We start from the raw sequence: 25,177 nt of genomic DNA, 5'->3' as shown, positions 1-25,177 counted from the left end.
CTTTGGTAATTTCATAGGGATTGCATTCAATCTGTAGATTGCTTTGGATAGTATAGTCATTTTCACAATATTCATTCTTCCAATCCAAGAACATGGTATAGTTGTCCATCTGTTTGTATCATCTTTAATTTCTTTCATCAGTGTCTTATAGTTTTCTGCATACAGGTCTTTTGTCTCCCTAGGTAGGTTTATTTGTAGGTATTTTATTCTTTTTGTTGCAGTGATAAATGGGAGTGTTTCCTTAATTTCTATTTCAGATTTCTCCTTATTAGTGTATAGGAATGCAAGAGAGTTCTGTGCATTAATTTTGTACCCTGCAACTTTACCAAATTCATTGATTAGCTGTCGTAGTTTTCTGGTGGCATCTTTAGGATTCTCTATGTATAGTATCATGTCATCTGCGAACAGTGACAGTTTTACTCCTTCTTTTCCAATTTGTATTCCTTTCATTTCTCTTTCTTCTCTGATTGCCGTGGCTAGGACTTCCAAAGCTATGTTGAATAATAATGGTGAGAGTGGACATCCTTGTCTTGTTCCTGATCTTAGAGGAAATGCTTTCAGGTTTTCACCATTGAGAATGATGTTTGCTGTGGGTTTGTCATATATGGCCTTTATTATGTTGAGGTAGGTTCCCTCTATGTCCACTTTCTGGAGAGTTTTTATCATAAACAGGTGTTGAATTTTGTCAAAAGCTTTTTCTGCATCTATTGAGATGGTCATACGGTTTTTATTCTTCAGTTTGTTAGTATGGTATATCACATTGATTGATTTGCTTATATTGAAGAATCCTTGCATCCCTGGGATAAATCTCACTTGGTCATGGTGTATGATCCTTTTAATGCGTTGTTGGATTCTGTTTCCTAGTATTTTGTTGAGGATTTTTGCATTTATATTCATTGGTAATATTGGTGTATAATTTTCTTTTCTTGTAGTATCTTTGTTCGGTTTTGGTATCAGGGTGATGGTGGCCTCATAGAATGAGTTTGGGAGTTTTCCTTGCTCTGCATTTTTTTGGAAGAGTTTGAGAAGGATGGGTGTTAGCTCTTCTCTAAATGTTTGATAGATTTCGCCTGTGAAGCCATCTGGTCCTGGACTTTTGTTTGTTGGAAGATTTTTAATCAGAGTTTCAATTTCATTACTTATGATTTGTCTGTTCATATTTTCTATTTCTTCCTGGTTCAGTCTTGGAAGGTTATACCTTTCTAAGAATTTGTCCATTTCTTCCAGTTTGTCCATTTTATTGGCATAGGGTTCCTGTAGTAGTCTCGTAGAATGCTTTGTATTTCTGCAGTGTCTGTTTTAACTTCTCCTTTTTCATTTCTAATTTTATTTTTTTTCCCGTTTTATTTATTTATTTTTTAACATCTTTATTGGAGTATAATTGCTTTACAATGGTGTGTTAGTTTCTGCTTTATAACAAAATCAATCAATTATACGTATACATATATCCCCATATGTGTTCCCTCTTGCGTCTCCCTCTCTCCCACCCTCCCTATCTCACCCCTCTAGGTGGTCAGAAAGCACCGAGCTGATCTCCCTGTGCTATGCGGCTGCTTCCCACTAGGTATCTATTTTACATTTGTTAGGTGTATATGTGTCGCTGCCACGCTCTCACTTCATCCCAGCTTACCCTTTCCCCAACCCCTGTGTCCTCAAGTCCATTCTCTACGTCTTTGTCTTCATTCCTCTCCTGCCCGTAGGTTCATCAGAACTATTTTTTTTTAGGTGCCATATATATGTGTTAGCATACGGTATTTGTTTTTCTCTTTTTGACTTACTTCACTTTGTATGACAGACTCTAGGTCCATCCACCTCACAAAAAAATAACTCAATTTTGTTTCCTTTTATGGCTGAGTAATATTCCATTGTATATATGTGCCACATCTTCTTTATCCATTCCTCTGTCGATGGACACTTAGGTTGCTTCCATGTCCTGGCTATTGTAAATAGAGCTGCAGTGAACATTGTGGTACCTGACTCTTTTTGAATTATGGTTTTCTCAGGTATATGCCCAGTAGTGGGATTGCTGGGTCGTATGGTAGTTCTATTTTTAGTTTTTTAAGGAACCTCCATACTGTTCTCCATAGTGGCTGTATCAATTTACATTCCCACCAACAGTGCAAGAGGGTTCCCTTTTCTCCACACCCTCTCCAGCATGTATTGTTTGTAGATTTTTGATGATGGCCGTTCTGACCGGTGTGAGATGATATCTCATTGTAGTTTTGATTGCCATTTCTCTAATGATTAATGATGTTGAGCATCCTTTCATGTGTTTGTTGGTAATCTGTATATCTTCTTTGGAGAAATGTCTATTTAGGTCTTTGCCCAATTTTGGATTCGGTTTTTTTGTTTTTTTGATACTGAGCTGCATGAGCTGCTTGTAAATTTTGGAGATTGATCCTTTGTCAGTTGCTTCATTTGCAAATATTTTCTGCCATTCTGAGGGTTCTCTTTTCATCTTGTTTATGGTTTCCTTTACTGTGCAAAAGCTTTTAAGTTTCATTAGGTCCCATTTGTTTATTTGTGTTTTTATTTCCATTTCCCTAGGAGGTGGGTCAAAAAGGATCTTGCTGTGATTTATGTCATGGAGTGTGCTGCCTATGTTTTCCTCTAAGAGTTTAATAGTGCCTGGCCTTACATTTAGGTCTTTAATCCATTTTGAGTTTATTTTTGTGTATGGTGATAGGGAGTGTTCTAATTTCATTCTTTTACATGTAGCTGTCCAGTTTTCCCAGCACCACTTATTGAAGAGGCTGTCTTTTCTCCACTGTATATTCTTGCCTCCTTTATCAAAGATAAGGTGACCGTATGTGCATGGGCTTATCTCTGGGCTATCTATCCTGTTCCATTGATCTATATTTCTGTTTTTGTGCCAGTACCATACTGTCTTGATTACTGTAGCTTTGTAGGATAGTCTGAAGTCCGGGAGCCTGATTCCTCCAGCTCCGTTTATCTTTCTCAATATTGCTTTGGCTTTTCAGGGTCTTTTGTGTTTCCATAGAAATTGTGAAATTTTTTGTTCTAGTTCTGTGAAAAATGCCAGTGGTAGTTTGATAGGGATTGCATTGAATCTCTAGATTGCTTTGGGTAGTAGAGTCATTTTCACAATGTTGATTCTTCCTATTCAAGAACACGGTTTATCTCTGCATCTATTTGTATCATCTTTAATTCCTTTCATCAGTGTCTTATAATTTTCTGCATACAGGTCTTTTGTCTCCTTAGGTAGGTTTATTCCTAGATATTTTATTCTTTTTGTTGCAATGGTAAATGGGAGTGTTTTCTTAATTTTACTTTGTTTTTTCATCATAAGTGTATAGGAATGCAAGAGATTTCTGTGGATTAATTTTGTATCCTGCTACTTTACCAAATTCATTGATTAGCTCCAGTAGTTTTCTGGTAACATCTTTAGCATTCTCTATGTATAGTATCATGTCATCTGCAAACAGTGACAGCTTTACTTCTTCTTTTCCGATTTGGATTCCTTTTATTTCTTTTTCTTCTCTGATTGCTGTGTTTAAAACTTCCAAAACTGTGTTGAATACTAGTGGTGAGAGTGGGCAACTTTGTCTTGTTCCTGATCTTCGTGGAAATGGTTTCAGTTTTTCACCATTGAGGACGGTGTTGTCTGTGGGTTTGTCATATATGGCCTTTATTATGTTGAGGAAAGTTACTTCTGTGCCTACTTTCTGGAGGGTTTTTATCATAAATTGTTGTTGAATTTTGTCAAAACCTTTTTCTGCATCTACTGAGATGATCATATGGTTTTTCTCCTTCAATTTGTTAATATGGTGTATCATATTGATTGATTGCATATACTGAAGAATCCTTGCATTCCTGGGATAAACCCCACTTCGTCATGGTGTATGATCCTTTTAATGTGCTGTTGGATTCTGTTTGCTAGTATTTTGTTGAGGATTTTTGCATCTATGTTCATCAGTGATATTGGCCTGTAGTTTTCTTTCTTTGTGACATCTTTGTCTGGTTTTGGTGTCAGGGTGATGGTGGCCTCATAGAATGAGTTTGGGAGTGTTCCTCCCCCTGCTATATTTTGGAAGAGTTTGAGAAGGATAGGTGTTAGCGCTTCTCTAAATATTTGATAGAATTCGCTTGTGAAGCCATCTGGTCCTGGACTTTTGTTTGTTGGAAGATTTTTAATCACAGTTTTAATTTCAGTGCTTGTGATTCGTCTGTTCATATTTTCTATTTCTTCCTGGTTCAGTCTCGGAAGGTTTTGCTTTTCTAAAAATTTGTCCATTTCTTCCAGGATGTCCATTTTAGTAGCCTATAGTTGCTTTTAGTAATCTCTCATGATCCTTTGTATTTCTGCAGTGTCAATTGTTACTTCTCCTTTTTCATTTCTAATTCTATTGATTTGAGTCTTCTCCCTTTTTTTCTTGATCAGTCTGGCTAATGGTTGATCAATTTTGTTTATCTTCTCTAAGAACCAGCTTTTAGTTTTATTGATCTTTGCTATAGTTTCCTTCATTTCTTTTTCATTTATTTCTGATCTGATCTTTACAATTTCTTTCCTTCTGCTAACTTTGGGATTTTTTTGTTCTTCTTTCTCTCATTGCTTTAGGTGTACGGTTAGGTTGTTTGTTTTAGATGTTTCTTGTTTCTTAAGGTAGGATTGTATTGCTGTAAACTTCCCTCTTAGAACTGCTTTTGCTGCATCCCATAGGTTTTGGGTCGTCGTGTTTTCATTGTCATTTGTTTCTAGGTATTTTTTGATTTCCTCTTTAATTTCTTCAGTGACCTCTTGGTTATTAAGTAGTGTATTGTTTAGCCTCCATATGTTTGTATATTTTAGAGATTTTTTCCTGTAATTGATATCTAGTCTCATAGCGTTGTGGTCGGAAAAGATACTTGATACGATATCAGTTTTCTTAAATTTACCAAGCCTGATTTGTGAGCCAAGATATGATCTATCCTGGAGAATGTTCCATGAGCACTTGAGAAGAAAGTGTATTCTGTTGTTTTTGGATGGAGTGTCCTGTAAATATCAATTAAGTCCATCTTGTTTAATGTATCATTTAAAGCTTGTGTTTCCTTATTTATTTTCATTTTGGATGATCTGTCCATTGGTGAAAGTGGGGTGTTAAAGTCACTTACTATGATTGTGTTACTTTCGATTTCCCCCTTTTATGGCTGTTAACATTTGCCTTATGTATTGAGGTGCTCCTATGTTGGGTGCATAAATATTTACAATTGTTGTCTTCTTTTTGTATTGATCCCTTGATCATTATGTAGTGTCCTTCTTTGCCTCTTGTAATAGTCTTTGTTTTAAAGTCTATTTTGTCTGATATGAGAATTGCTACTCCAGCTTTCTTTTGATTTCCATTTGCATGGAATATCTTTTTCCATCCCGTCACTTTCAGTCTGTATGTGTCCCTGGGTCTGAAGTGGGTTTCTTGTAGACAGCATATGTATGGGTCTTGTTTTTGTATTCATTCAGCCAGTCTATGTCTTTTGGTTGGAGCATTTTTCCATTTACATTTAAGGTAGTTATCTATATGTATGTTCCTATTACCATTTCCTTAATTGTTTTGGGTTTGTTATTGTAGGTATTTTCCTTTTTTTGTGTTTCCTGCCTAGGGAAGTTCCTTTAGCATTTGTTGTAAAGCTGGTTTGGTGGTGCTGAATTCTCTTAGCTTTTGCTTGTCTGTAAAGGTTTTAATTTCTCTGTCAAATCTGAATGACATCCTTGCTGGGTAGAGTAATCTTGGTTGTAGGTTTTTCCCCTTCATCACTTTAAATATGTCCTGCCCCTCCTTTCTGGCTTGCAGAGTTTCTGCTGAAAGATCAGCTATTAAACTTATGGGGATTCCCTTGTATGTTATTTGTTGTTTTTCCCTTGCTGCTTTTAATATTTTTTCATTGTATTTAATTTTTGATAGTTTGATTAATACGTGTCTTGGCGTGTTTCTCCTTAACATTTATCCTGTATGAGACTCTCTGTGCTTCCTGGACTTAATTTACTATTTCCTTTCCCATATTAGGGAAGTTTTCAACTATAATCTCTTCAAATATCTTCTCAGTCCCTTTCTTTTTCTCTTCTTCCTCTGGGACCCCTATAATTCGAATGTTGGTGCATTTAGTGTTGTCCCAGAGGTCTCTGAGACTGTCCTCAATTCTTTTCATTCTTTTTCCTTTATTCTGCTCTGCAGTAGTTATTTCCACTATTTTATCTTCCAGGTCACTTATCCATTCTTCTGCCTTAGTTATTCTGCTACTGATCCCTTCTAGAGAATTTTTAATTTCATTTATTGTGTTGTTCATCACTGTTTGTTTGCTCTTTAGTTCTTCTAGGTCCTTGTTAAACGTTTCTTGTATTTTCTCCATTCAATTTCCAAGATTTTGGATCATCTTTACTATCATTACTCTGAATTCTTTTTCACATAGACTGCCAATTTCCTCTTCATTTGTTTGGTCTTGTGCGTTTATACCTTGCTCCTTCATCTGCTGTGTGTTTCTCTGTCTTCTCTTTTTGCTTAACTTACTGTTTTTGGGGTCTCCTTTTCGCAGGCTGCAGGTTCGTAGTTCCCGTTGTTTTTGCTGTCTGTCCCCAGTGGCTAAGGTTGGTTCAGTGGGTTGTGTAGGCTTCCTGGTGGAGGGGACTAGTGTCTGTGTTCTGGTGAATGAGGCTGGATCTTGTCTTTCTGGTGGGCAGGTCCACGTCTGGTGGTGTGTTTTGGTGTGTCTGTGGCCTTATTATGATTTTCGGCAGCCTCTCTGATAATGGGTGGGGTTGTGTTCCTGTCTTGCTAGTTGTTTGGCATAGGGTGTCCAACACTGTAGCTTGCTGGTCGTTGAGTGGAGCTGGGTCTTGGCTTTGAGATGGAGGTCTCCGGGAGATTTTTGCCGTTTGATATTATTTTGGGCTGGGAGGTCTCTTGTGGACCAATGTCCTGAACTTGGCTCTCCCACCTCAGAGGCACAGCCCTGAAACCTGGCTGGAGCACCAAGAGCCTGTCTTCCACAAGGCTCGGAATAAAAGGTAGAAAAAAAAAGAAAGAGGAAGATAAAATAAAATAAAGTTATTAAAATAAAAAATAAATATAATTTAAAAAAAAAATTTTTTTTGAGTAATAAAAAAAAAGAAAGGAAGAAGAGAGCAACCAAACTAAAAAACAAATCCACCAATGATAACAAGCGCTAAAAAGTATACTAAAAAAAAACAAAAGCAAAAAACAGTAACAATAAAATGGACAGACAGAATCCTAGGAAAAATGGTAAAAGCAAAGCTATACAGACAAAAATCAAACACAGAAGCATACACATACACACTCACAAAAGGGAAAAATATATATATATCGTTGCTACCAAAGTCCACCTCCTCAATTTCGGATGATTCTTTGTCTATTCAGGTATTCCACAGATGCAGGGTACGTCAAGTTGATTGTGGAGATTTAATCCGCTGCCCCTGAGGCTGCTGGGAGAGATTTCCCTTTCTCTTCTTTGTTTGCACAGCTCCTGGGGTTCAGCTTTGGATTTGGCCCCGCCTCTGCGTGTAGGTCGCCTGAGGGTGTCTGTTCTTTGCTCAGACAGGACAGGGTTAAAGGAGCAGCTGATTCGGGGGCTCTAGCTCACTCAGGTCAGGGGGAGGGAGGGGTACGGATGTGGGGCGAGCCTGCGGCGGCAGAGGCCAGCATGACATTGCACCAGTGTGAGGCACGCCGTGTGTTCTCCCGGGGAAGTTGTCCCTGGATCATGGGACCCTGGCAGCGGCGGGCTGCACAGGCTCCTGGGAGGGGAGGTGTGGATGGTGACCTGTGTTTGCACAGAGGCTTCTTGGTGGCTGCAGCAGCAGCCTTAGCGTCTCATGCCCGTCTCTGTGGTCCATGCTGATAGCCGCGGCTCGCATCCATCTCTGGATCTCCTTTAAGCGGCGCTCTTAATCCCTTCTCCTCATGCACCAGGAAACAAAGAGGCAAGAAAAAGTCTCTTACCTCTTTGGCAGTTCCAGACTTTTTCCTGGACTCCCTCCCAGGTAGCTGGGGCGCACTAGCCCCCTTCAGGCTGTGTTCTCGCCGCCAACCCCAGTCCTGTCCCTGGGATCTGACCTCCGAAGCCCGAGCCTCAGCTCCCAGCCCCTGCCCACCCCGGCGGGTGAGCAGACAAGCCTCTCGGGCTGGTGAGTGCTGGTCGGCACCGTTCCTCTGTGCGGGAATCTCTCTGCTTTGCCCTCCTCACCCCTGTGGTTGCGCTCTCCTCCGTGGCTCCGAAGCTTCCCCCCTCCGCCACCCGCAGTCTCTGCCCGTGAAGGGGCTTCCTAGTGTGTGGAAACCTTTCCTCCTTCACAGCTCCCTCCCACTGGTGCAGGTCCCGTCCGTATTCTTTTGTCTCTGTTTTTTCTTTTTTCTTTTGCCCTACCCAGGTATGTGGGGAGTTTCTTGCCTTTTGGGAGCTCTGAGGTCTTCTGCCAGCGTTCAGTAGGTGTTCTGTAGAAGTTGTTCTGCATGTACACGTATTTCTGATGTATTTGTGGGGATGAAGGTGATCTCCACGTCTTACTCTTCTGCCATCTTGAAGCTCCTCTCCCTCTCATTTCTAATTTTATTGATTTGAGTCCTCTCCCTCTTTTTTTTGATGAGTCTGTCTAATGGTTTATCAATTTTGTTTATTTTCTCAAAGAACCAGCTTTTAGTTTTATTGATCTTTGCTACTGTCTTCTTTGTTTCTATTTCATTTACTTGTGCTCTGATCTTTATGATTTCTTTCCTTCTACTAACTTTCGGTTTTGTTTGTTCTTCTTTCTCAAGTTCCTTTAGGTGTAAGTTTAGGTTGTTTATTTGAGATTTTTCTTGTTTCTTGAGGTAGGCTTGTATTGCTATAAACTTCCCTCTTAGAACTGCTTTTGCTGCATCCCATAGGTTTTGGATCGTCGTGTTTTCGTTGTCATTTGTCTCTAGATATTTTTTGATTTCCTCTTTGATTTTTTCAGTGATCTCTTGGTTATTTAGTAATGTATTGTTTAGCCTCCATGTGTTTGTGTTTTTTACGGTTTTTTTCCTGTAATTGATTTCTAATCTCATAGCGTTGTGGTCAGAAAAGCTGCTTGATATCATTTCAGTTTTCTTAAATTTCCTGCGGCTTCATTTGTGACCCAAGATATGCTCTATCCTGGAGAATGTTCCGTGTGCACTTGAGAAGAAAGTGTAATCTGTTTTTGGATGCAATGTCCTATAAATATCATTTAATCTATCTGCTGCATAGTGTCATTTAAAGCTTGTGTTTCCTTATTAATTTTCTGTTTGGATGATCTGTCAGTTGGTGTAAGTGTGGTGTTAAAGTCTCCCACTATTATTGTGTTACTGTCGATTTCCTCTTTTATAGCTGTTAGCAGTTGCCTTATGTATTGTGGTGCTCCTATGTTGGGTGCATATATATTTATAATTGTTATATCTTCTTTTTGGATTGATTCCTTGATCATTATATAGTGTCCTTCCTTGTCTCTTGTAACATTCTTTATTTCGAAGTCTGTTTTATCTGATATGAGTGTTGCTACTCCAGCTTTCTTTTGATTTCCATTTGCATGGAATATCTTTTTCCATCGCCTCACTTTCAGTCTGTATGTGTCCCTAGGTCTGAAGTGGGTGTCTTGTAGACAGCATATAGATGGGTCTTGTTTTTGTATCCATTCAGCAAGCCTGTGTCGTTTGGTTGGAGCATTTAATCCATTCACATTTAAGGTAATTATCGATATGTATGTTCCTATTACCATTTTATTAATTGTTTTGGGTTTGTTTTTGTAGGTCCTCTTCTTCTCTTGTGTTTCCCACTTAGAGAAGTTCCTTTAGCATTTGTTTTAGAGCTGGTTTGGTGGAGCTGAACTCTCTTAGCTTTTGCTTGTCCGTAAAGCTTTTGATTTCTCCATCGAATGTGAATGAGATCTTTGCTGGGTAGAGTAATCTTGGTTGTAGGTTCTTCCCTTTCATCACTTTAAATATCTCCTGCCACTCCCTTCTGGCTTGTAGAGTTTCTGCTGAGAAATCAGCTGTTAACCTTATGGGAGTTCCCTTGTATGTTATTTGTCATTTTTCCCTTGCTGCTTTCAATAATTTTTCTTTGTCTTTAATTTTTGCCAATTTGATTACTGTGTGTCTCGGCATGTTTCTCCTTCGGTTTATCCTTTATGGGACTCTCTGCACTTCCTGGACTTGGGTAGCTATTTCCTTTCCGATGTTTGGGAAGTTTTCAACTATAATCTCTTCAGATATTTTCTCGGGTCCTGTCTCTCTCTCTTCTCCTTCTGGGACCCCTATAATGCAAATGTTGTTGTGTTTAATGTTGTCCCAGAGGTCTCTTAGGCTGTCTTCATGTCTTTTCTTTCTTTTTTCTTTATTCTGTTCTGCAGCAGTGAGGCTGTCTTCATTTTTTTTCTTTCTTTTTTCTTTATTTTGTTCTGAAGAAGTGAATTCCACCATTCTGTCTTCCAGGTCACTTATCCGTTTTTCTGCCTCAGTTGTTCTGCTATTGATTCCTTCTGGTTTATTTTCATTTCAGTTATTGTATTGTTCGTCTCTGTTTGTTTGTTCTTTAATTCTTCTAGGTCTTTGTTAAACATTTCTTGCATCTTCTCGATCTTTGCCTCCATTCTTTTTCCGAGGTCCTGGATCATCTTCACTATCATTATTCTGAATTCTTTTTCTGGAAGGTTGCCTATCTCCACTTCATTTAGTTGTTTTTCTGGGGTTTTATCTTGGTCCTTCTTCTGGTACATAGCCCTCTGCCTTTTCATCTTGTCTGTCTTTCTGTGTATGTGTTTTTTGTTCCACAGGCTGCAGGATTGTAGTTCTTCTTCTGCTGTCTGCCCTCTGGTGGATGAGGCCATCTAAGAGGCTTGTGCAAGTTTCCTGATGGGAGGGACTGGTGGTGGGTAGAGCTTGGTGTTGCCCTGGTGGGTAGAGCTCAGTAAAACTTTAATCCGTTTGACTGCTGATGGGTGGGGCTGGGTTCCCTCCCTGTTGTTTGTTTGGCCTGAGGCAACCCAACACTGGAGCCTACCTGGGCTCTTTGGTGGGGCTAATGGCAGACTCTGGGAGGGCTCATGCCAAGGAGTACTTCCCAGAACTTCTGCTGCCAGTGTTCTTATCCTCACGGTGAGACACAGCCACCCCCTGCCTCTGCAAGAAACCCTCCAACACTAGCAGGTAGGTCTGTATCAGTCTCCTATGGGGTCACTGCTCCTTCCCCTGGGTCCCGATGCATACACTACTTTGTGTGTGCCCTCCAAGAGTGGAGTCTCTGTTTCCCCCAGTCCTGTCGAAGTCCTGCAATCAAATCCTGCTAGCATTCAAAGTCTGATTCTCTAGGAATTCCTCCTCCTGTTGCTGGACACCCAGGTTGGGAAGCCTGACATGGGGCTCAGAACCTTCACTCCAGTGAGTGGACTTCTGTGGTATAAGTGTTCTCCAGTGTGTGTCACCGACCCAGCAGTTATAGGATTTGATTTTATTGTGATTGTGCCCCTCCTACCGTCTCATTGTGGTTTCTCCTTTCTTTGGATGTGGGGTATCTTTTTTTGGTGAGTTCCAGTGTCTTTCTATCGATGATTCTCCTCTCCTTCTTTGTTTTGCTTATATTTCTTTGATTCTATGAATTTAGGAGAAACAGTTATCTACTGTGGTCTTGAAGGGCTGTTTTTATGTGGGAGCATCCCTTTGCAGTCTGTGTGAGTCTCATATTTTTGGTGCAAGGGCTGTTTTTTTGGGTTTTTTTTGTTTTGTTTTTTTTTTACACTGGTGATGGTAACACACTTTTTTTTTTTTTAGAAATTCATGTTCTTATTTATTGATTTATTGATTGATTGATTGCTGTGTTGGGTCTTCGTTTCTGCGTGAGGGCTTTCTCTAGTTGTGGCAAGCGGGGACCACTCTTCATCGCGTTGCACGGGCCTCTCACCATCGCGGCCTCTCTTGTTGCGGAGCACAGGCTCCAGACGCGCAGGCTCAGTAATTGTGGCTCACGGGCCCAGCCGTTCCGCGGCACGTGGGATCTTCCCAGACCAGGGCTCGAACCCGTGTCCCCTGCATTGGCAGGCAGATTCTCAACCACTGCGCCACCAGGGAAGCCCGCAAGGGCTGTTTTTAGTATGGATGCCTGCCGTGTCTTTCCTCTATGTATGCTGGTTGTTATCGCCTTGATAGGGGGTGTGATTGTTTTTGTGGTGACCAGAGCCTGCACTGGAAGTTGAGTGGCCCTCCTCTTTGCTCTGTGCTTATCACAGCCTTGTTGGGACAGGGTCTGCTCCCCAGTTGTTGGAGTAGAAGCCCCCAGGTCTGTTTCTGAGCTGTGGTATGAGGTAGGCAGTACTGGAGCACTCCCACTGGGAGTCACTGAGTATTCCTCCTCAGGAGCTGTCCACCGGCAGGTGTGCTCTGTGGTGTCCTCTGTCACCCATTGTGCGTGCTCACAAAGTACACCATTGTTGGCACTGCCCTCAGGCCCTCCTCAGCCATGGGGATGCAGGCAGTCAGCCTGGATGTCCCTCAGGTGCAGTGCTCACAAAGCCACCAGTGCCGATCCATTGGCACAGATTCCCTGAAGACAGGCACCGGGACCTTCCTTAGTTGCCCGTAGTCGTGCACCTGGACCTGCTGTGGGAGCTACGGAATCGGCACAGACCGTGGCCTCACCTCCACGTTCATGCATCCACAAAGTTCGCAGCTGCTAACTCTAGCCCCGCGCCAGCCACAGGAGTACCAGCATCTGCTCGGATGTCCCACAGTTGTTTAGCCTACAAAGGCGCCAGCAGTGTAAATCCACCAAAGTCACAAAGTCTCCCGATGGGGCTCAGATTTCAGCCCCAGCTCTGTGTGTGGGCACCTGCAGGCACTGGCGTGCTCCCAGAACTCGTAGAAGTGGAGCCCTGCCCACTTTGAGCACTGTGAGGGTGAGGCTGCTCTGGCGGGGCCCCACTCCTCCCTTCAAGGGCGTGTTAACAGTGGGGTTTCTTTGGCGGACCCAGGCTTCATCCTGCACACAGCCCCAGTTGCAGCCCAGGCCACAATCCAGCCCCTCCAGCTTCTCCGCAGAGCCACCCCCAGTCCTCTCCCCAGGTCTGTCCACTGAAGCCCAAGTTTCAGCACCCAGCCCCCACTCATACCAGGAGATACATGTTTTGGGCTGGGGAGTGCAGCAAGGTGGCCAGGACCAGGTGTGCTGGTCTCTCTCTCTCCTGCCAGCTGTAAGCTGGTTGCTGCACTCTCCTCTGAGCCTCTGAAGCTCCCTTTCTGTCCCAGCTGATCTCCCAGCCGGTGAAGGGAGTTGCCAGCGTGAGGGAACCTTTCCTCTTTCATAGCTCCCTCCCAGGGGTACAGGTCCCATCCCAATTTCTTTTTTTTCTTTTGTCCTACCTGGTTACACGGTGATCTTTCTTGCAGCGTTGGCTGTATGAGGTCTTCTGCCAGCGTTCAGTAGGTGTTCTGTGAGAGCTGTTCCACATGTAGATGTATTTTTGATGTAATTTGTGGGCGTCATTGAGCTCCGTGTCCTTCTATTCCGCCATCTTGATCTCCCACCTATAAATTTATTTATTATAAAACTGAAGCAGATTCCATTGATCTAGACCCATCCATGAAAAGGACTTTTATGTCCAATCTCTCATGACAGAGAATTGTTTTTCTTTCCCTAATGTTTCTGAAAAGTAAAGCCAATAGAGAGATGAAAAAAAAAACTTCTAGTTTTACTTTTAGAATCATTAAATATCTTTTTTTTTGCTCTTCTGAGACTTTCCAAAACACTTGAAGCTTCCAGTATCTCTGCCTGGATCTCTGTCTGAATTATTTACCACTGGTGTTTCTTTTCTGATTGATATCTGGGGGAGATTAGGTGTTATTATATTTACCCTGAACACCAGTGGGTACTGGCAGCCAGAGCTGTTCCCTACAACATGGAAGTTTGGAGCAGTGGCCCAGGGCTGTGTGTTTTGAGGGAATCCCTAACTGCTGCTGAGAAATCAGTTACTGGAGCTCCCCAGCCTCCCACAAGGACCAGCAGGTAGTGCTGGAATGCTGCTGCTAATGACTCAGCATGGAAATCAGCCACTAAGGCCACAGACTACAGCCTCTCCACACCTCCTCTTTCCACTCCTCCCCACTCCCAACCTTTCCACATCTGCAGTCCCTGCTTCCTTCATCCCTTCCAGCCCCAATGAGAATCACAGGCATTTTGAGCTGGATGAGAACTGGAAGGTCATCTAGTACCTTCCCCCATTTTAAAGAAGAATCTGAGGTGCAGAGACGGGGAGGTGGTCCCTCAGCCTTGAAGCCTGCCCCCTAGAGCTCCATCCTTCATGCACCTTTCTGACCTTTCTGGGCTCACCTTTCTGACCTGCCATCTGTAGGTGGGGAAGTGGGAAAGATGACGCCCGGCAGAATTCCCATAAGGAAGAGTCCCGGATGTTTTTAAAAGAAATGTGATAAAGCTGCTAGTGTAGGAGGGTACCACCCTCCAGGGATGTGGTCAGGTTATGAAAGACCAGGACAAATTGCAAAGCACGAGGCTAGGAGAGAAAAAGGGGAAAGTTGGAGAGGGGAAGAGAGAGAAAGAGCTCTCTCCTTTCAAAGAACAGAATGGCGCCAGCAAAATGGGGTGGTGGGTGATGACTGTGGGCTGTGAGCCCTCCCCATAATCTGAAATCTTCAGTAAAATAAACACATAGACTCGTAAAATGTTTGGCATGAGTGGGTTTACAGTGGAAACCAACACAGGAAACCTACCAAAGGGCTAAGTGTGGCATTTGGCCCATGCTGTTCAGCAAAGAAACAGAATGTGTACAAACAGGAGTCCAGGGGCCAGAAGAAGCCATTGGAATATCTCTTTATAAATATCTAAGGGAGAGTTTTGGACTTGTTGGGGGTTTGAGCCAACCTCTCTGAAATGCAAGGGCTGACATCTGGGCATAAAGACGTGTGAAGATATCTTTGGGGAAGCAGAGGGAGCCTTCCGCAGTGCACAGTCGTCCCTTTGTATCCACAGGGTATTGGTTCCAGAACCCCGACAGATACCAAAATCCGAGGATGCTCAAGTCCCGTATACAAAATGGTATAGTATTTGCATATAACCAATGCACATCCTCCCGTATACTTTAAGTCATCTCTAGATTACTCATAATACCTAATACAAGGTAAGTTCTATGTAAATATTGTAAATACAGTGTAAATGCTATGTAAATGGTTGCTGCTGTGCCGCAAATTCAGGCTATTTGGAACTTTCTGGAATTTTTTTTCCCAAATATTTTCAGTTCACAGTTGGTTGAATTTGAGAATGCAGAACCTACAGATAGTAGAACCGACTGTACCTTGACCCACCTGAGGCTGGTCTTGAGGGTCTGGGTCATGAGGGTCAGGACTTAACCTGGGCCTGGAGTGAGCATGAAAGAGGGAAGAGGCGAGAGCCCGCAGCAAGAAAAATATTTAGTGTGAGGACAGGATCCATTTAGAACTGAACTGAGGACCAGTATGGTGTGAGCAGGTGGGAGGAGAGAGGAGGAAGTGAACACACCCTTAATAATACTTCTTGATGTACCTGTGCGTGCAGTAGCCACAGACCTGGCTCCAGGCGTCATGTGTCACCTGCACAAAGGCTGGGACCCCTCAGGTTCAAACGGTGTCACATTCAAAGAAACAGTCCAGCAGATGAAACAAATGTAGGAGCTATTCTCATGTTGCTTGCATTTCTCAGAATTCATTTATGGAAATCCAATGTATAACCCATAGCAATACTTACTGAAGTTTCCTTTCATGTATTCCCCATTGTGTGTACTCCTGGCAACTGCCTCTTTGAACAAACTCTCCCTATTGACAATTGTCTACGTCTTTTTCCCTCTCCTCTCTTTTCTATATCATGTAGATCAATTTAGCGTCTTCAACTTCTATTTTCATTTTCTCTTCATTATCCTGATTCCCTCCAACAAAGGAGAGTCAAGGAACTGACCCAACAAGCAAAAATCCTTCCTTTTCCTGTCTACGTGTGTAGTGTTGACTCTCAGTTCTCCTAACTGCATTGCAGCAAGGGTGGGAGCAGAGTTGGCAAAACCAGAAATCTCCCCCAAGGGCCAGGGAAAAGGAGAAGGCAAGGGGCAAAACTAAACTCTTCAGTGACAAAGGTAAACAAGGCTGAGATATGTGTATTAATACATCTTACATGGCCACTGATGGAGTATGCAATTTCTAGGGGATTTAACAAAATTCAAACTTTTCCTGTGCATTCAAATCTTGACATCAGTTTTCCCATTTAGGAGGATTGAGGGGGTGGTGTTATAGGTGATGCTGATGACCTCTTCCTTCATCACCATTGCTGGGAAGGCAAGACATCTGAAGAAAGATTCTTTCATTTCTTTAATTGGAAAGCAGCAATGTTTCAGTCAGTAATATTCAATAATACTTCTTAAGCACATTGAAAAAACCCATTTCAGACCCTGAATTTAGTACTGGTAGATAGATGCTTGCTAAGACAATTTAATATGGAATTTTCAAAAGCAAAGTCTAGTCCATGGCTTATAAATTTTCCTAGCAAGCTCACAGGTGTGTCGTGTCATTACTGAGTGAAATCTCTAAGGGTTTCTTGTGTCCAGACTTCTCAGGGCCTTGATAGGAGACGCGATGTTCTGATCCACCTGCTTTTGCCTCCCCCAGTGGTGTGAGCAAAATGAACAGTGCAGACGCCTTCACCTGCCTGAGCTGCTAGTGGCCCCACTACACAGGCTGACTCGATACCCCTTGTTGCTGAAGAACATCTGGAAAAGGAGTACAGACTCTACGGAGAAAATCATGATCTACTCCATCAAGGAAAAGGTGGAAAAGTCAATCTGTAAGTCCCTGAGATGAGTGACCCAGAGCTCCAGTGTCAGCTTTAATCAAAGAGTTGGGGGACCCTCTGGCTCCTGGGAACCATTTGGGCTTCCATCCTAGGAGGTAATTCCATTGCCTTGAGGTCATGGCTTTCCGAAATGTGGATTCGAGTTTGAGTTTGCGTTGTAAATCAAACACACTCAAAACAATGGGCTTCAGTCACATCCTGGCGAACCCTATGAGAACTCTTAACTCCAAGTTCACGCAGGACATGGCCCCGTCTCCAAGGCTTTCAGATGTGAGTTCAGGCAGGAAAAGTTCTATTTCCCAGATGATGAAGGCACTTTGTTTTTAACATCCATACTGAACCCACACACAAAGCAAATGGGAGTAAACAGCATGGGAAGCCTTTCCGGAGAATAAATTACCATCCGTCATTTTTTTTAGGTCACTGAAATCCAGGGCCAATCTAAATATAATGCCAACTGCAATCATTAGACCCGAAATTTGGGAATAGGAAAAGAGAAAGCCCTGTGATGACTTAAGTTTATTTGGGTAGCTCTGTATAATCAAATTCAAATAAAGAAGTTCGTGATATAGGTCCATAAACCAAGATTTCCTGGGGAGCATCAAAAGGGAACAATTCAAAATGATGATTATCAGCTGTACAGAAATGATATATTTTTTTTTCTTTTGCATGTTTAAAAATAAAATGACCATACACTTAGGAGTTTCTTTCCTTTTTTAAAATTTTTTGTTTAAATTCTAAAATAACCCAAGGAACTAGAATTCAGCTTATCAAGTGATTAAGACAAAAAATTCAGTTAAAGACAGACTTTTTTAAACTTTTAAAGTAATTTTGAAGATTATTACTCATTTTGATAAGTTTGTGAGGGAGATAACATCTCTTCTAGGAATTTCTCAATAAAATGAATTCTCATTGTTGGGGAAAGAGATCCTGTGGCCTTCCTTTAAAGCTTAAAGATGGTGAATTCTCAAGGATTCCCTAACCGTGTGATTCTGTGGGTCTACGACTTGCCCTCCATGTTTTCAAAAATCATTTCAAAACCTCAATAGCAATATGTTATTAAAAAACATTGGAAAATTAATATAGACCTTCAAAGAGAAAATGAGCTCTTACCAAAAGAAATAATCAACCTTACCATAAAGTGAATGTATGTTTTATGATTAAGACAAAAGGATATGTTTGTCCTTGTTAGTCTGATTTTTTTTTCCTTCCTGTAATCACAAGCTGTGTGATGTAGGGAATATGAGAAAGCTACTAAGGGAACTGTTAGTATTATTGAAATAAAAATGCACAATACATTTCCAACTTACTGAGTTAAATTAGTTCAGCTTCATTTTTCTCTGCAAGAGGCTGATTTCAAATTAGTGAGTTTTTCTAAGGCATTTAAACAGCAAGAAATATGTTAAATGAACCTAAGATATGGTTTGGCTCCAGGGGCGGTCAGTATCTCTAAATGATTCCTGTGGATCTTGGTTAAATTTTATGCTGTAATGTCTCATGCATTTAAAAATATATTGGATGTGTCTTGTCTTTCAGGGGATCTTGAAGGAAAAGTAAAGTGGCTCGACAATTTTCAAAAATGCAGACATCTACAGGAGATTATAGTGTGGCCTCCACTTTGGGATAGAGATAAAAGGTTTTTCATTCCAGAGGTACAAAAAGGATCAATTAGAACCTATGTCCCTTTCTAAACGTTTGGCATTCAAGTGGAAATATACTAGTCTCACAAAGTCCCCAGCTGCCCACTAGAATTATAAATCTAGCAAGAAGTAAAGCCTTCATCCACATGGCATTGTGTGTGGGGAGGCTGACCTCCTCATGCCGTTCCTGAACTGGTCCTTCTAAGCATTTTTCCCATTCTTTCCCATTCCCATGTGCATTTACTGGCATTTCCAAATGTCAGGAACTTTCTAGACAGAGTACATTGCCCCAGCTTCTAGAATATGCTGTCCTCCAATCACTAACAACATCTCTTTGATTTCCTCCCTTGTTTTGCCAGTGCCTGAAACACATTTTTAAAGAACACATGGCAGAAAACATCCTGTCACCAACCAACAGACACCTTCTCTATGAAGGAAAATTAACTCTTGCAGGTAAATAACTGCTTCCTTTACAAACCCAACATCTTTACTACCTTGTAACTTGTCCAACTGTTGCTTATCGAAGGGTGGCAAGAACTGTATTTCCTTATGGCCAAGGCGATGGAAGATGTGAATCAGAGAGCATCCTATGGAGTCACGCAGACTCCAGCTTGATCAAACCACGACGTAACTAGCCACATGCCCTCCGTTTTCTCTCTGTCAAATGGGATAACGATATCTGTCTTACAAGCTCAATGTTAAAGTGAAGTAACATATGTGAAGAGCTTAGCTCAAGGTCTGGAATATAGTAACTACTCAATGTCAGCTGTTACCACCCTCATTTTACTCCCCCAGTGAGCTGGGCAATCATACTCTCAGTGTTGACTGAGAACCTGTTATGTAACACATGTTGCATTGTGTAGGTACCATTGGAGGATAGAAAAGTCATTATTCTGGATAATCCTTTCCCTGTAGTTGGGAAGCGCTGCCATAATGAGCAGACCTGCAGTCTAAGTCCAGAAGAGAGTCCGATGCTGGAGTACCCAGGAAAGGCTTCATGTGGTCCATGGGACTGGAGGCGGGCTTTGGGGGGATAGAAGGGTGTAGTTCAGTGAAAGGACAGGAGGGAGGACATCCCAGATGAAAAGCACAGCAAGAGAAAAGGCTTGGAGGCAGAAGCCACTTGAGAGAATAGGCTCACAGCGCGTGGTTAGGAGGGTGATCCCCGAGGCTGCCTGCCAGATTCCCTTCCCAGCTCAGCCTTTGCTGCCTGTGTAACCTGGGGCCACTTACAGCAATCTCCCCATGCTGCAGTGTCCCCTCGTTGTTGTGAGGATTAAATGAGCTAATGGATGTATAAGCACTTGAAAGAATGGTTGGCAGAGAGTCAGTGCTCAGTAAATGTTATCAGAAAGGGCTGCCCGACTGAAATAAGATTTGCATTCATTCATTGATTCATTTCTTCACAAAATCTTGATTGAGCACCTACGGTGTGTGAAGCCCTGTGGGATGTGAGGTTACCTGAGATCTTTTGGGGGGTACCAGGCAGTAATTCCTTATTCAGTACACACCTGTTGAGAACCTGCTCTATTTTAGGGATAGCGCCAGATGTCAGCTTGGGACATAACCCCCTCAGGCAACCGCCAACTCGAAACATAGACATGCCCAGCTTTTTATATCAAAGGGCTTTTTCATGCATTTTTTCCTTCCAGTGAGTTATGCAGAGAAGTTACATTTAATCCCATGTCACAGGTGAGACTTGGGGAGGTTCTGTATCATGCTCAAGGTCACTTGGTGGCAAGTTAACGGCAGCATCCAGATCCAAGCCAGGCTGCCTCACCCTAGCAGGCTTCCAGAATCATAGCCACTGCCTTGAAAGCCAGAGGGACCCAGCCAGGAAATTGCAGGCAACAAGAAGCCACTGAGTGCTTAGGGACATGAAGGCTTAAAAGGGTGTTGAAGAAAGAGTTATGGGAAGCAATACACAAAATCGCTAGAGGAGGAGACCGAAGCAGAGAGACCAGCCTGAAGGCGCCACAGTGAAGCAGGATGGGGTGGGAAGAGCCTGGGCCTGTGTTTCTCAACCATTCTCCACCTGTAGACCACTCCCCTCCCACTTTCATTTGGAAAGATAACAATCTTACCCTTTCTTTTACAATTTCAAAAATAATATCATTGTGACAAAGCCAAATCCAACCAAAACCAAAAGTAATGAAGCAAAACACAGTTCTGTGTACAATCCTATGCCTTTCCCTGCAAAATTGGCCTCCACCTGGAATCATGAGAGATTTTATTTCACCTCTTCCCCCTATCTACCAAATTCCCAACTGTGAGACGCACCAGCCTATCCTAAAATGTTAGAAATGGACGTGGATCAAAAAGGATAAATGTGAGAGCTATTTCGAAGGCAAAAACAGGAGGACTTTATGATTGATAAAATGGATGAAGAGGAAATGAGTCGAAGACCTTCAAGTGTGCTTATCTATCTACCTGAAAGGTTGGTAGATGACCCTGAGGGTGGCGCAGGGAGTGGGTCAGGGAGTCAGTTTTAGGGTTCAGGTGTGGATGTGATGGGAGGCCACATAGAGGCTGGATGAACGTGACCATGAAAAATCTCTTGGTGAAAAGCCGCGTCAGATGTGTACTCACATATCAAGTGGGATGGGGGTGCTTGTCATGGAAGCATGGGTGGGAGACTGGCCTAAGAAGGAGTCGTTATGGTTCAACCCAACTTTTCAGGAAAAGTTTCTTGTAGAGTCAAATGTGGTAGAATGGCGATGACCTACGTAAGCATTACTAACACCAGGCTCCTGTCTGACAGCACATGCTGTTAGTCAGATTTCACCAGAGAGGGATGTGTCATATAGTAGTGTCAAATCAAGTTTAAAGTCACTGGGACTTTGGCTCGGAGTTGGCATAGAGATATGGTGTCGGTGGGGGTAATAGTGTTAGAAGAAACAGGACATCATTTTGAATGGAAAAAGCATTGGACCAAGAATTAGGGGGTCTAGCCCCAACTGTGGGCTTTGGGGAAATTGTTTAAATTCTCTTAATCTCTTCTGTAAATATTGATGATGATGATGGTGATGGTGATAACCATGATGACGATGGTATCCACCACTAATATATTATGTTTCAAAATTTCTTCTAGCCTTAAAAACTGTAGTGTTGAAATTAAGTGCATTTTCTCATTCCCAGAAGGTCCAAGTTTTTATAACTTTTGGAGCATAACCAGCTTCCCACTGGAAGTCATGCCAGCACGCTCCCCACAGACTGGTATTTCTAAATAGAAAAAGAGGTAAAGTTCAGACAAATAGGATGGCCCAGCAGCTGTAGCACCTAGAGAACACACGTTGTTCAAGCTGCTGCAGAACTAGAATAAGTCAGTGACGCTGCTCTGTTCTCTAGCAGTGTGATGAAAACCCCACAGGCCAGACTCTTTGAGAAAAAATAAATACCTAATCGAGTTAGAACTGCACAAGTTTGTTAAGTCTCGTATCTGGTTGTGTGGCACATCGCTTCAAACTCCTGGGATGATAAATGTGAATACTCTAACTCTATGCCTACAGTCTTCCTCCTTAGTCATCCTTTTTCGTAATCCCATATTTACTTTAGCACTATCAGTTCTTGAATTTATCTTAAATCTTGTTTGTGTTTATTATGTATCTGCTCTCACTATAATTAAAGCTCTTTGAGGAGAGATTTTGTCTTAATCGTTGATGCATAGGAGGTGCTCAGTATTTGTTGACTGCTTGGTGGAAAACTAGGGCCTCAATAAACGGTAGCTAAAATAATCATCATTTCCTAGAATGAAGTCTAGGACATAGAAGATGCTCATACCTGTTTGTTAAAATACTTGAAGTTAGAAGGAGAAAACAAAGCTATTTCATTTTGACAATGATCATTCACCTAATTCAGATAGGAGTGGCAGAGGGTGGGGAAAGCAATATTAAACAGGTCTTAAAAGTCTAGCATTGTCCAAATGTCCCATTCCTCACCCTATGTGTTAGTTAGGATATTAAGCCAGCTCTTGGAGACAGACCGGTTTATTTATCTCACACGTAAAATTCTGAGCTATATGACAGCTTTACTCCATGAAGCCACAAGGGATCTGGGTTTCTTATGTTCCTTTGCTTTGCCATCCTAGAGACTGCTTTCTTCTGTGGCCCCAAGGTGAGTCACCGATTTGCCTACATTCTAGCTCGTATTCCATTGGTCAGAATTTAGTCACTTGGTCATATTTAGCTACAAGGAAAGCTGGGAGATGTAGTATTTATTCACAGTGAACATCTACCCACTAAAACTTGGAAATTTCATTACTACAAAAGAAGGGAAGAATGGTTTTTAAGGGACAACCAGCATTCTTTGCTGCAGCCCAATTTGCAAAAAGGAGTTTCTAGTAGTGATGGAAAACATTAAAAAAACTATCCAAGGACAATTCAAGATTGAATAAAATATCTAATTTCTATGCAAATATAGAAAGTATCTTTCCTCTAAACTTAGACTAAAAATGAATCCCAGATATTTTATTTATTAATTTAACCTCAGACGTCTCGTTTCCACAGGTAAATGTATATGAGAAAGAACTTCTAGAAAAATATAAATAAATAAAATAGAATAATAAAAAATATTTACTGATTTTTCTTATATTTACTTTAAGTGCCTGTCACATCCCCCTCAAGGACGGCCTATTCCTCTAAAATCATTTAAATTTAACCATTTCTTTTTTCTTTTTTTTTTTTTGGTATGCTAATATAAATTACTATTTTGGGAACTTTTGGAAAGGGTAACTTTTGTCAGATTAATTTTAAATTAAAAATTAATTTTAATTTTAAAAAATTTTAATTTAAAAAATTAAAATTTTTTATTTTTTGAATTTTTGAATTTTATTTTTTTATACAGCAGGTTCTTATTAGTTATCAATTTTATACATATTAGTGTATATATGTCAATCCCAATTCACCCCACCACTACCACCAGTGCCCCGCCGCTTTCCCCCCTTAGTGTCCATACGTTTGTTCTCTACATCTGTGTCTCAATTTCTACCCTGCAAACCGGTTCATCTGTACCATTTTTCTAGGTTCCACATATATGCGTTAATATACGATATTTGTTTTTCTCTTTCTGACTTACTTCACTAACCATTTCTTTTTCTAATTTCTAAGGGATAGAGTTAAATTGAGAGGGGGATATCTCATTCTAATATTTTATTTCTTTTCTACGAGTATCCCCTTCTTAGGGAAAAGTAGAAAAGCCTATTTGCCTTCAGTTATTATCAAAAGTGATATCAGAAATACATTTGTAAATATAAAGCTTCATGAAGATTATTATTATTTTTTTTTTTAATATTTATTTTTGGCTGTGTTGGGTCTTCGTTTCTGTGCGAGGGCTTTCTCTAGTTGTAGGAAGTGGGGGCCACTCTTCATCGCGGTGCACAGGCCTTTCACTGTCGTGGCCTCTCTTGTTGCGGGGCACAGGCTCCAGACGCGCAGGCTCAGTAGTTGTAGCGCAAGGGCCTAGCTGCTCCACGGCATGTGGGATCTTCCCAGACCAGGGCTCGAACCCGTGTCCCCTGCATTGGCAGGCAGATTCTCAACCACTGCGCCACCAGGGAAGCCCCATGAAGATTATTTAAAGCTTGTATAGACACATTGTAAGACTTAAGAAACAAATTGTTTTAGTGACTGTCTTAATCAGCTAGGGCTACCATAACAAAATACCACAGACTGGGTGGCTTAAACAACAGACATTTATTTCTTACAGTTCTGGAGGCTGGGAGTTCAAGGTCAAGTTGCCAGCTGATTCAGTTTCTGGTGAAAGCTCTCTTTCCAGCTTTCTCAGTGTCCATGCATGGCAGAGAGAGAGAGAGAGAGAGCGCATGATCTGGGGATGACATTCACCCTGTCAGATCAGGGGTCCTCAAGCTTTCATTTAATCTTAATTACTTCCTTATTCCAAATACACAGTGGGGAGGGGGGGGTAGGGCTTCCACATAGAATTTGGGGGAGATGCAATTCAGTCCACAGCTACGACAAAGTGCCTTTTTTCCTGGTAATGTATACCTTTGCCAATGACCACACAGATGAGTCAAGAGGCCAAAATGCTGGAGTTCTGTTAGTCAATAGATGTGTCCTAGGCTTAGCTGAAACCACGACAAATATCATCCAAGTAACCTTAGATCCACATGAAATGCCTTACAAATACAATGTCTTTAAAGTTGGAAGGGTGGGCTCACATCAAGTCCCTGCCTTAGGGAGAAGTCAATTCAACCATAATGCAGTTTTCTGACCCACGTGATTGGAACCTCCTGAGCTGCAAGCCTCGTGTGCCCTGATCCCCGACCTGTGTTGTTTTCTAAGGGATTCTTTGACTTAAAAAAAGAAAAAAAAAAAACCTCTGCTTACTGTTTCCAGCCCCAATTTCATCTTCTTTCTTTCCTCAGAAAGCACAAGATTCCTAGATGTTTATCTGTTTCTCTTTGATGATTTCCTCTTAGTTACGAAAACTAAGCGCAACAAAAAGGTAAAATGCTGTTGTCTCTAAATAATTCTGCTAAATGAGTTTAGAAATATTTCTGAATAAGTTGAGTTAAAAAGAGAAAAGATTCTTATACATCAAATCGGACTTTACCCTCTAAAAAATGGAGGCATTTAAAAATATTGGCTTTTTCCATCTTAGAGTGCTGGACTGAAAAACAACAGTAACAAAAGCAAGTCCCATTTCTTAAGGATGTCAAAGGGTGTGTATATTTTTAGAATGACTTAGTCTGTATA

The 25,177-nt window shown here is 41.6% G+C and overlaps 1 protein-coding gene across 1 annotated transcript in view; it reads left to right on the top strand.

Moving 5' to 3' along the window:
* The window catches only part of PLEKHG7 (pleckstrin homology and RhoGEF domain containing G7), an 84,878-nt gene that overhangs the window by 48,894 nt on the left and 10,807 nt on the right, over positions 1 to 25,177 (top strand). Inside the window, exons 11-14 of the mRNA XM_061205530.1 lie at positions 16,641 to 16,815; positions 18,361 to 18,476; positions 18,824 to 18,917; positions 24,847 to 24,926. Of these exons, the coding sequence (XP_061061513.1) occupies positions 16,641 to 16,815; positions 18,361 to 18,476; positions 18,824 to 18,917; positions 24,847 to 24,926 (465 nt within the window). The remainder of the gene's footprint in view (positions 1 to 16,640; positions 16,816 to 18,360; positions 18,477 to 18,823; positions 18,918 to 24,846; positions 24,927 to 25,177) is intronic.

This window comes from Eubalaena glacialis, chromosome 11, assembly GCF_028564815.1.
Source record: "Eubalaena glacialis isolate mEubGla1 chromosome 11, mEubGla1.1.hap2.+ XY, whole genome shotgun sequence".
NCBI classification, from domain to species: domain Eukaryota; kingdom Metazoa; phylum Chordata; class Mammalia; order Artiodactyla; family Balaenidae; genus Eubalaena; species Eubalaena glacialis.
This window is presented reverse-complemented; position numbering and strand designations above follow the sequence as displayed.